We start from the raw sequence: 11,966 nt of genomic DNA on the forward strand, positions 1-11,966 counted from the left end.
GGTTTCAACAAAAAATTATGAGAAACAAGAAAGTATGGCCTACACATGGGGGGAAAAAAGGAGTCAACAGAAACTGCCCCTTAAGAAGCCCAGACATTGGACTTACTAGATTAAAAACTTTATTTATTTATTTTTTTTAATTTTTTTGTAGAGACAAGGTCTCACTCCATTGCCTCAAGCAGACCTCCAACTCCTAGCCTCAAGTGAAATTCCCACCTTGACCTCCCAACGAGCTGGGATTACAGGCATAAGCCACAGCACCCAGGTTAAATAAAAACTTTAAATCAGTTATTATAAGTATAATCAAAAAATGAAAGGAGGGAGGATCATTTGAGCCCAGGAGTTTGAGGCTGCATTGAGTCATGATTCTGCCATTGCACTCCAGACTGGACAACAGAGCAAGATCCCAACTCAAAAAAATAAAAAATAAAAAAAATAAAGAAAATCATGTTTAAAGAACTAAAACAATCATGAAAGCAAAGCAATGTTTCCCAACTATAAGTATCAATATAGAGACAGAAATGATATTTTATTTTTAAAAAGCCAAACAAATTTTAGAAAAGTACAGTATCTGAAATAAAAAAATTCTCCACAGGGGCTCAACAGCAGATTTGAAATGGCAGAAGAATCAGCAAACTTGGCATGGCATGGTACCTCGTGCCTGTAATCCCAGTACTTTTGGAGGCCGAGACTGGAGGACTGCTTGAGCCCAGAGTTCGAGAGCAGCCTGGGCAAGTGAGACCTCCTCTCTACAAAAAAATTAAAAAATTAGCCAGGCATAGTGGTGCATGCCTGTAGTCTCAGCTACTTGGGAAGATGAGGCAGAAGGATTGCCTGAGCCCAGGAGATCAAAGCTGCCATGAGTTATGATTATGCCACTGCACTCCAACCTGGGTGACAGAGTGAGACCCCGAACCCCCTAAAACAAAAAATCAGCAGCTGGGCTTGGTGGCTCAGCCTGTAATCCCAGCACTTAAAAGGCCGAGGGAAGTGGATTGCCTGAGTTCGTGGGTTCAAGACCAGTCTGGGCAACTTGGCAAGACCTCATCTCTACAATAAATAAAAAATTAGCCGGGCATGGTAATGCACACCCGTAGTTCCAGTTACTTGGAAGGCTGTGGCGAAGGATCACCGGAGCCCAACAGGTCAACTGTGCCTGGTTGCACTCCAGCAACTGGGCGACAGAGTGAGACTCCAACTCAAAAAAAAAAAAAAAAAATCAGCAAACTTTAAGACAGGTAAATTGAGATTATACAGGTTGAAGATCACAAAGAAAAAAGGAGTTTAAGGAAAATTATCAGCACCTCAGAGACCTATGGGACGAACCTGAAATATACCAACATACAAATAATGGGAATCCTAAGAAAGAAGAAAAAAGGACAGAAAAATATTTAAAGAAAGAATGGCCAAAATGTCCCACATTTGATGAAAACCATTAATCTGCAAATCCAAGAGGCTCAACAAACTCCAATAGGATAAACCCAGATTCATACCTAAACACATCATAGTCAAATGGTGGAAAGACTAAGAGAATCTCAAACACAGCAAGAGAAAAGCAACTCATCCCACAAAGGATCCTCATTAAGATGAACAGCTAACTCCTCATCAGAAATCATGGCAGCCAGAGGTAAGGGGATGACAGACCAAAAAATGCAGAAAGAAAGCCGGTCAACCAATCCAGCAAAACCATCCTTCAAAATGAAGCAAAACTAAGCCATTCCCAGATAGATAAAAACAGAGAATTCAACACCAACTAAAAGCAATCCTCAAGCTAAAGAAATAAAGAGCACTGATAAAAGTAATTACATGGTTAAATATAAAAGACAGCATAAAGGTATGTTTGTTACTCTTTCATTCTTCTATCTAATTTAAAAGGCAATTGCATACAGCAATAATTATAGAACTATGGTGATAGGCTTAAAAATATACAAAGACACAATTTGTATGTCAGTAGCAAAAGGGGGGTGGAGGTAACCTATATTAGACCAAGTTGGTATTAACTTAAAACAACTGTTTATTGTTTTTTGTTTTTGAGTTGGAGTTGCACTCGTTCACCCAGGCTGGGGTGCATTGGCACACAGGCTCACAGCCACCCCCGCCTTGACCTGTTGGGCTCCTGCAATCCTTCCGCCTCAGCCTTTCCAGTAGCTGGAACTATAGCCGCGCACTACCACGCCTGGCTAATTTTTACTTTATTGTAGAGACAAGGTCTCACCAAGTTGCCCGGGCTGGTCTCGAACCCGTGGGCTCAGGGAATCCACTCGCCTCGGCCTCCCAAAGTGCTGGGATTACAGGCTGAGCCACTGGGCCCAGCCTGTTTATTGTTAGCAAGATGCCAACTGAAAGGAAATATCTGAAAAAATAGGTACTAAAAATAACAAAATTAAAATGGTACACAGCTGGGCTCGGTGGCTCAGCCTGTAATTCTGCGCGTTGGGAGGCTGAGATGAGTGGACTGCCTGAGCCTGCGGGTTCGAGACCCACCTGGGCAACTTAGCGAGGCCTCATCTCTACAATAAATCAAAAAATTAGCTGGGCGTGGTAGTGCGCACCTGTAGTTCCAGCTACGTGGAAGGCTGGGGTGGGAGGATCGCCGAGCCCAGCAGGTTGAGGCTGCAGTGGCCGGGAGCAGCCACTGCACTCCAGTCTGGGTGACAGAGTGAGACTCCAACTCGAAAAAAAAGAAAAGAAAAAAAATGGTACACAAGAAAATACCTATTTAAAACAAAATAAGGTGTTAAAGACACTAACCATGACTATAGAAAGGGAATTAAGAAAACAATCAAATTTACAATAGCATCAAAAAGAAATAAAACACTTAGGAAAAAACTAAATCAAAGAGGTGAAAGACTTTACACCAAAAGCTACAAAATATTGCTGAAGGAAATTAGATAAGAAACAGATAAAGAGAGAGACACCCCACAGCTTTGGAATGGATTAAAAAACTTAATCCTGTTAAAAATGTCCATACCACCTAAAGCAATGTACAGATTTAATGCAACCCCATCAAAATCCCAATGATACTTTTTACAGATAGAAAAATCTTTAAATTTATATGAAATCTCAAAGATCCCAAAACAATTTTGAGAAAGAAAAACAAAGCTGGATGCCTCATAATTCCTGACTTCAAAACACATCACAAGACTACAGAAATCAAAACAGCAGGGTACTAGCATAAAGTTGGACAAACAGATCCATGGAAAAGATAAATAATCCTGAAATAATCCTTCATGTAACCAAATTTAAGGGAGAAATAGACAATTCAGCATTCATAGTTAGAGATTTCAATATTCCACTTACAATAATTGACAAAACAACTAAATGTAAGATCCACCCGTCTATCAGTTAGCTAGGGCTGCCATAACACAGCAACAGAGACTGGATAGCTTAAACAACAGAAACTTATTTCTTACAGTTGGGCTAAAAACCCAAGATCAAGGTGTTGGCCGTTTGGTTTCTTCTGAGGCCTTTCTCCTTGGCTTGCAGATGGCCACCTTCTTACTGGGACCTCAGATGGTCTTTCCTCTGTGCATGAGTCCCTTCTGTGTCCTAATCTTCTCTTATAGGAACATCACTAAAAATGGCTTAGGGCCCACCATAATGGCTTTAAACTTAATTACTTCTTCAAAGGCCCTATCCCCAAATGCAGTTCCATTCTGAGGTACTGAGTGGCTAGATCGTCAACATATGGATTTGGGGGGACACAATTAAGTATATAATAAACAATAAACTAAAATGTTAAGAGATGAGAGAACCTTATCCCGTTAGGCCTTCCAAGCCATGGTACCGATTTTGGTTGTTAATCTCTATTAATAAATAGACAGGCACTGAAGATTTCTGAGCACAAGTGATGTGATGTGATGAGCCTTGGAGTTTACAAGAATGACTTTGAGCCGGGTGCAGTAGCTCACACCTATAAACCCAGCACTTTGGGAGGCTGAGGTGAGAGGATCGCCTGAGCCCACGGGTTCAAGACCAGTCTGGGCAACTTGATAAGACCTCTTCTCTACAATAAATCAAAAAATTAGCCAGGCGTGGTGATACATGCCTGCAGTTCCAGCTACTTGGAAGGTTGAGGCAGAACGATCACCTGAGTCCAGCAGTTGAGGCTGTGGTGGCTGTGAGCATGCCACTGCGCTCCAGCCTGGGCGACAGAGTGTGACTCCAACTCAAAAAGAAAATAAAAAAATTAAAGAATGACTTTGGCTAGTATCCCGAAAACAGACTATAGTGGCACAAGGGTAGCAGCAAGAAGATTATTTAGATGTATTGGTTTCCCAATGCTGCTGTAACAAATTACCACAAACGCAGTGGCTTAAAACAACATGAATTTATTATCTTACCATTCTGTAGGCTACAAGTCCAAAGTCAGTCTCACTGGGTTGAAATCAAGGCGTCCAGAAGGCAGGTTCCTCTAGATGCTCTGAAGGAAGAATCTGTTTCCTTGTGTTTTTCAGCCTGCACCTGCATTCCTTGGCTCATGAAATCACAGCCTTTCCTGCGTCACTCCAATCTCTTCTTCCATCATCACATCTCCTACTACTCACTCTGATCCTCCTGATTCCCTCTTCTAAAGACCCCTGTGATTAAACTGGACCGACCTAGGTGATCCAGAATAATCTCCCCATCTCAAAATCCTTAGCTTAACCATATCTGCAAAGTACCTTTTACCATGTAAGGCAACACACTCACAGGTTCCAGCGATCAGGACGTGGACATGGTGGAGTGGGACATTATTCAGTCCACCATATGAGGCTATTCCAACAATCTAGACAAGAGGCGGTGGTGGTGGCTTGGACCACAGCAGTAGCAGTAATAATAGAGAGAAGTCATGGGACTCTGGACATATTTAAAAGGTTGACAGGATTCGAGGTAGACGGGGTTTGGCAAATAAAAAGAAAGAATAAAAACTGACTCCAAATATTTGGTAGGAGTATTTGGAAGGAAGAAAGGGTATTTATAAAGTCTTCCACTGTGAGTCCCATTAGTCTCAGATCAAGAAGTGTTAGGGATCTAACGTGTCACCAGAAATATTCTAAGTCTAGAGAGAAGAATAAGCTAAGCTTTAACTTCGCCTTCAAGTCAAGATATCTCAACGAAAGGAATCAGTAGACCAGAGAATTCAACACACATTTGAGTGAATAACTACTACAATCTAATGACTGTGCACACTACAGAACCACACGAGTGCACAGTATGCACCATATAATAACTTAAGAGATATTTAAAAAGAAAGATGAACAGTGACTGAAGTATTAGGGAAAAGCTTTGCTGAAAAAAGTGATAAGAGGTTGGACTCTGGAGTACAAACTGGCATCCAACCAGAAGAACTGCAGAGATAAGTGGGCAGAACTGGAAATTAACCTGGCAACCACAGATGTCATGGGCTGCAGGATTTCTCCCAAGTACCTCCAGCAGCGGAGAATGAATGGATACCCCTGGAGGTCTCAAGGGTTGCCTCCCAGAAGCTTGGACTCTCTTTCAAGTGTCATGGCTTACTACTGTCCCTTGCACTTTTGCTCACACTGTATACACTCTGAAATGGAGGCACAAAACGGCAATGTGCCTCCCCAAGACTGCTCAGCAAACCTCCTAAAGTTTCTGTAGAAGATCTCATAAGCTACTTTCAAGAGGTCAACTGGACTTGATATATCCACAAAAGAGAAAAAAAATGTTGAGCAAGGGCTTTAGGTTTCTATACTATTCAAAGAAAAAGATCTTGAGAATACCCTCTGAGCACTTGGTGAGACCTCATCTCTACAATAAAGCAAAAAATAAGCCGGGCATGGTAGTACATGCCTATAGATCCAGCTACTTGGAAGGCTGAGGTGGAAGGATTGCCCAAGCCCAGCAGGTCGAGGCTGCGGTGACCGTGAGCGTGCTACTGCACTCCAGCCTGGATGACAGAGTGAGATTCCAACTCAAAAAAAAAAAAAAGTGACTGGCTGCCAGTCACAGTGGCTCACAACTATAATCCCAGCACTTTGGGAGGTGGAGATGAGAGGACTGCCTGAGGCCAGGGGTTCAAGACCAGCCTGGGCAACTTGGCAAGACCTCGTCTCTTCAAGAAATCAAAAAGTTAGCCAGGTGTGGTGGCTCACGCCTGGCTACTTGGAATGCTGAGGCGGAAGGATCATCTGAGTCTCCTGGAGGTGGAGGCTGCAGTGGCCATGAGCGTGCCACTGCACTCCAGCCTGGGCGACAGAGTGATACTCCAACTCAATAAAAAGAACAACATCAAAAAAATTAGCCAGGCGTGGTGGTGTGCGCCTGTGATTCTAGCCACTTGGAAGGCTGAGGCAGAAGGATCACCTGAGCCCAGCAGATCGAGGCAGCAGTGGCCGTGAGCATGCCACTGCATTCTAGCCTGGGCAACAGAATGAGACTCCTACTCCAAAAAAAAAAGTGACTGGCAGCTACATAAATTCTATATATTTTCTTATTTGTACCTTGTCTGTCTCTCCACTAGAATATATATTCTTTGAGAGTAAGGACACGTTCTAGGCCTTACACTTTCAATCTATAATAATACCTGGCACACGGTGCACTGTAGTTGGACTTGAGGTATGCAGAGGAAAGCCATTCATTCTACAAGCTTGAACCCTCCTCCTCTGAGTGTCATGGCCTACTAATGTCCCATGGGCCTTTGTTCACACTGTGTATACTCTGAAATGGAGGCACCATATGTATCATCCCTTCACTGGGTCTTTGTTATAGTTCTGTAATACCCTGAATTCACTGAAGAGGCTTAGAAAGAAATTTCTAACCACCATAGACAGTAAAAACTTACAGTGTAACCTGCTCAACTCCTATAGTCAATACTTATATTTCCGTTTAATAGTTGGTCATATGACACATCATTTTACCTTTCTGATATATTATTATGATAAACTGTCAAAGTAATGAAATGTTAACATTCACAAGCTGCAATTCTCTAGCACCTAAAACTGTGAACCAGAATAAAAATTACCACATGCCAACAGAGTTTTAATAAACTGGTTGTGGGCGGATGGTGGTTTACACCTGTAATCCCAATACTTTGGGAGGCTGAGGCGAGAGGAATGCCTGAGCCTGGGGGGTTCGAGACCAGCCTGGACAACTTGGAGAGACCTCATCTCCACAATAACTCACAAAAAACTAGCCAGGCGTGGTGGGATGCGTCTGTAGTTCCAGCTTCTTGGAAGGCTGAGGCGGAAGGATCACCTGAGCCCAGCAGGTCAAGGCTGCAGTGGCCATAAACGTGCCGCTACACTCCAGCCTGGTCAACAAAGAGTGAGACTCCAACTCAAAAAAAAAAAATTAAATAGGTTGGGCTCGGTGGCTCAGCCTGCAATCCCACCACTTTGGGAGACCGAGGAGAGTGGATTGCCTGAGCCCATGGGTTCAAGACCAGCCTGACAACTTGGCAAGACCCTGTCTCTACAATAAATCAAAAATTAGCTGGGCATGGTAGTGCATGCCTGTAGTTCCAGTTACTTAGAAGGCTGAAGCAGAAGGATCGCTGGAGCCCAGCAAGTCGAGGCTGTGGTGGCCAGGAGCATACCACTGCACTCCAGCCTGGGTGACACAGTGAGACTCCAACTCAAAAAAATAAAATAAAATAAAATAAATTGGTTGTGGCCAGGAGTGATGGTTTACACCTGTAATCCCAGCACTTTGGGAGGCAGAGGCAAGAGGATTGCCTGAGCTCTGGGGTTCAAGACCAGTCTGGGCAACATGGCGAGACCTCGTCTCTACAATAAATCAAAAAGTTAGCCGGGCCTGGTGGTGCATGCCTGTGGTTGCAGCTACTTGGAAGGCTAAGGTGGAAGGATCACCTGAGCCCAGCAGGCCGAGGCTGCAGTGGTGGTGAGTGTGCCACTGCACTCCAACCTAGGTGACAGAGTGAGATTCTGACTCAAAATAAATAATAAATAAAAATTGGTTGATCTTTCAAAATTACATTGGCTATTTTATGTTATTTGTCCTGATTACCAAAGCAATGCACATTCACACACATGGAAAAAAAAAATTTTTTTTTTTTTTTAAGTGGAGTCTCACTCTGTTGCCCAGACTGGAGTGCAGTGGCACGCTCAGGGCCACCGCAGTCTTGACCTGCTGGGCTCAGGTGACCCTTCCACCTCATCCTTCCAAGTAGCCGGAGGCACAGGTGTACACCACCACACCCGGCTAATTTTTTGATTTATTGTAGAGACGAGGTCTCACCAAGTTGCCCATCTGGTCTTGAACCCCTAGATTCAGGCAGTCGTCTCGCCTCTGCCTCCCAAAGTGCTGGAATTACAGGCGTGAGTCACTACGCACAGCGGAAAGTTTTTTTAATTGTAAAAAAGCATAAGAATGGAAAAGAGGCATCTGTATACTCACTACCCAGGACAATGTTAAAATTTAATACAGCAATCCAATTTAAATTCTTGGAGTAAAGAACTTATACTGTGCTTCAGGCTGCCAGCTCACTGAAACACATAGGAAATGCATAGGAGGCATCCACAGGGAACACAGAAGGCAGCTCAGGGGAAAGAGGCACTCTCAGAATGCTATTCTGCAGAACTAGATATTTCAGATAACTGAAAGGAGGCAAAAATTACAGTGTTCCCTGTGGAAAGGGCCTGTAGAAGCCTGCTAGATTTCCCCACAACCTGTCCAGTAGGGCAGCAATGGGACGTACCAAGTTCTAAGCACATGTCTGAACCCATAGCTGTGTGATGTTGAGCTTGACACTTCAAACCTCTGGGTCTCTTAAACCTCATTTAAGTTTTCTGATTCTTTCTACACATTTTTGTACATGTTATCTCATTCATCTACACAATGCCAGTACCGTACAAAGATCATGGGTGAGGACTCTAGAGCCAGACTACCTGGGTGGGAACTCTAGCTTCACCACTTGCTAGGTGGGTGAACTTGAATACTGAAAACCTCTTGGTCAGGCGCACTGGCTTTCACCTATAATACCAGCATGTAGGGAGGCTGAGGCTGGAGGATCACTTGAGGCCAGGAACTTGAGATAAGCTTTAGTATCATAGCAAGATGCCATCTTTATATAAATAGTTAATTTTTTAAAGACCTCTCTATATGCCTCCACCTTCCACATCTATTCAGAGAAGCTAATACCAGTGCCTATCTGAGCAAGCTGTCACGAGAATTCAAGAAGTTAACATTTGTAGAGCATCTGACAGTGTCTGGCAACACGAAAGAAGCATTTGCAAAATATATTTCGGAAGCAAAATTAAACTAGCCTTTCAATTTCCAAGTGGATAAGTGGCCTGCACAGTTTCTACAAAACATTTTGTCTAACAATCACACAAATGGACCTCGCAGTTAGGTAGAAAACCCTTCTTGAGAAATTATAATTCCTAAAGTTCATCAAACGAAAAGGTCTTAGGTTAAACGGAAGGAAAAAGATTACCTCATGAACTTGTCTAGCACGTCCTCTACCCACATGTGCATGCGGAGGGACTGAAATCCATAGCGCCAAACAAGTTTAATCATGTTAATCATGAACCAGCTGCTCTCCTCAAACACCAGAGTCTCTCCGTTATAGATTCCCAACAGGCCACCAGTGGCCTGAACGGTAGAGAGACCTGCACAAAACAGAGAAAGAGTAGTTAAGTAAGTGGTTTCTATGCTGATAAAATGAAAAGGGGTAGCCTGAAGCTCCAGGATGCTGAAGGGAGTGAATGTGGGGCTTCCCCTAGTTCTCAGGAGACACACTCAAGGAGGTCTATCTTTAGAATAGTGTGATACACTAGATGCTCACCACATTGTCCAGAACCAGATTCGCTAGAAGACAGGTCAGATGATCATGAAGATCGATCAAAATTAGATATATTTTTATCTGGCTACTTTTAGTCTAAAAAGACTAGAAAGTCCAAAGAAAGAAGCAAGAGTATCAGCTGAACTCAATTTAAAAAAAAATGTCAGTCGTGCATCTTTCTGGCATGATTTGTTCCTGGTACCCTCTTGGAGGAAATGCATAGGAGGCATCCACAGGGAACACAGAAGGCAGCTCAGGGGAAAGAGGCACTCTCAGAATGCTATTCTGCAGAACTAGATACTTCAGATAACTGAAAGAAGGCCAAAATTAGTGTTCCCCGTGGAAAGGGCCTGCAGAAGCCTGCTAGATTTCTCCACAACCTGTCCAGCAGGGCAGCAATGGAACGTCCCAAGTTCTAAGCACATGTCTGAACCCATAGCTGTGTGACGTTGAGCTTGACACTTCAAACCTCTGGGTCTCATTTCCTCAGCTGTAAAATGAGCACAGCAAGCCGGGCTCGGTGGCTCAGCCTGTAATCCTGCGCCTTTGGGAGGTTGAGGTGAGTGGATTGCCTGAGCCCGCGGGTTCCAGACCTGCCTGGGCAGGCGAGACCTCATCTCTACAATAAATCAAAAAATCAGCCGGGCGTGGTAGCGCACGCCTGTAGTTCCAGCTACCTGGAAGGCTGAGGCGGAAGGATCTCCAGATCCCAGCAGGTCGAGGCTTCGGTGGCCGGGAGCGGCCACTGCACCAGTCTGGGCGACTCCAACTCAAAAAAAAAAGAGTACAGCAAGGCTGCTGCTAGCTCCAAATATTCTCTGATTCTTCAACACAAGCCCAAAGGTTTAAGAATGGACAACACCCCATGGCTGTAATTCCAGATAACAGAAGATACAGATAACTAGTGTCCCATTACAGGAGAACAGCTTCTAACTAAGGCAATACCAATACTAACAGGAAAGTGACGAAAACGGTTTTACCAACTTCTCTGTAAGAGACAATTAACGAGGCAGAAAAGTTTCAGTTCTCTATCTAATAAAAATATTCTGGGAAGGCTCATAGATACCTGGCGAACTTCAAGACCAAAATACATACCCAGGTCTTTGACAAAACGCTTCATGTGCAGATTTAAAGGATGGATGACAGAACCTCCTGCCTCATAGTCGTGCCCCTGCACTGACATGGTGGCCAGACGGCCCCCCACCTCTTCTCTTTCAAACACATCGATCTTCACATCTTTTCCAAATTTCTGCCGCAAGTAATAGGCTGCTGAAGTGCCACCAATTCCAGCTCCGATAATCGCTATGGGGGAGAAAAAGGAACAGTTTTCCTCCCCCCCTTACCAGCTGTGTGGGTTGTTTTTGCACACAAGGTCATTAACTAATAACAGATTGTGCAAGGCTATTACCAACAATTTAGGGAAGCCCGGGCAGGGAGGAGGAACACCTGCAGGAAAGATAGAATTTTGAAGCTGGAAAGACACCACCCCCAGATAAAAGCAGTAGTAGATTAATTTACAAACTGACATTAATTTCCTTTTTTTTCCCCCCCGATCCCCAACGATTCTCACAGGTCATTTGTAGAGGCACCCAACGAGCCTGCACAACCTTGTTGGTGCCCAACTCATGGGCACAGAAGAGGTGGGCCTTTCCAGCACGCATTTGAAAAAAAATGACCGCCATTTTTGCCTAGCGTTGTTGTGTCTCAGTGTAGACAGGTGAACGATCCCGAAGAACACAGCTTTGGGGGGGGGAGGACAGGGAGCAAAAGACCAAGACCCCGGATACTAGAAAGAGAGCAGATTATTTCGGCAGCTGTGTTAGCCCTAAGCAGAGAAACCGTGCAAGCCAGGGGCCTCTGAGAGCAGGCCGACCTCAGCAAAGCAGAGATGGGGGAAGGGGGTTCCAGCCTAGGAAGGGAAGCAGACCGTGTCAGCTTGTTTGTACTGCTCCCTGTGCTGTCTGCGTACGCCTGAAATCGGCCTCGCGGGGGCGGCTGGACGCATCGTGCGGACCCAGAAGACCGGCTGCCCCCAGGCGCAACAAAGAGAAGACGGAGGGGGACTCTCGGCCGCCTCGGCACCCCAAGCCCATGAACAGGCAGGGGCCACGGGGCTCTGGGGGCCCGCCTGACGCCCTCACCGGTCCCTGCCCACGCCCACGCGCCAAGTGAGCGCCGCTCCACGCCTGGGAAGCCGCGACTCCACTCCGAGGAG

At 44.7% G+C, this 11,966-nt stretch overlaps 1 protein-coding gene across 2 annotated transcripts in view; it reads right to left on the minus strand.

Annotated features, from left to right (window-relative positions):
• PCYOX1 (prenylcysteine oxidase 1) overlaps window positions 1-11,938 on the minus strand; it is a 25,242-nt gene extending 13,304 nt beyond the window's left edge. The window contains exons 1-3 of one of the 2 annotated variants that reach the window (XM_021714648.1): window positions 11,928-11,938; window positions 10,847-11,053; window positions 9,404-9,578 (exon numbers count right to left, since the gene is read on the minus strand). In XM_021714648.1, coding sequence (XP_021570323.1) covers window positions 9,404-9,578; window positions 10,847-10,934 — 263 coding nt within the window. In that variant the 5' untranslated portion in view covers window positions 10,935-11,053; window positions 11,928-11,938. Of the gene's footprint in view, window positions 1-9,403; window positions 9,579-10,846; window positions 11,055-11,927 lie in introns of those variants that run through there. The other variant, XM_008062369.2, reaches the window with a different exon arrangement.
• Window positions 11,939-11,966: the final 28 nt, after the last annotated feature.

This window comes from Carlito syrichta, unplaced genomic scaffold (genome assembly GCF_000164805.1).
Source record: "Carlito syrichta isolate Samal-C Ts95f unplaced genomic scaffold, Tarsius_syrichta-2.0.1 Scaffold305689, whole genome shotgun sequence".
Lineage (NCBI taxonomy): Eukaryota > Metazoa > Chordata > Mammalia > Primates > Tarsiidae > Carlito > Carlito syrichta.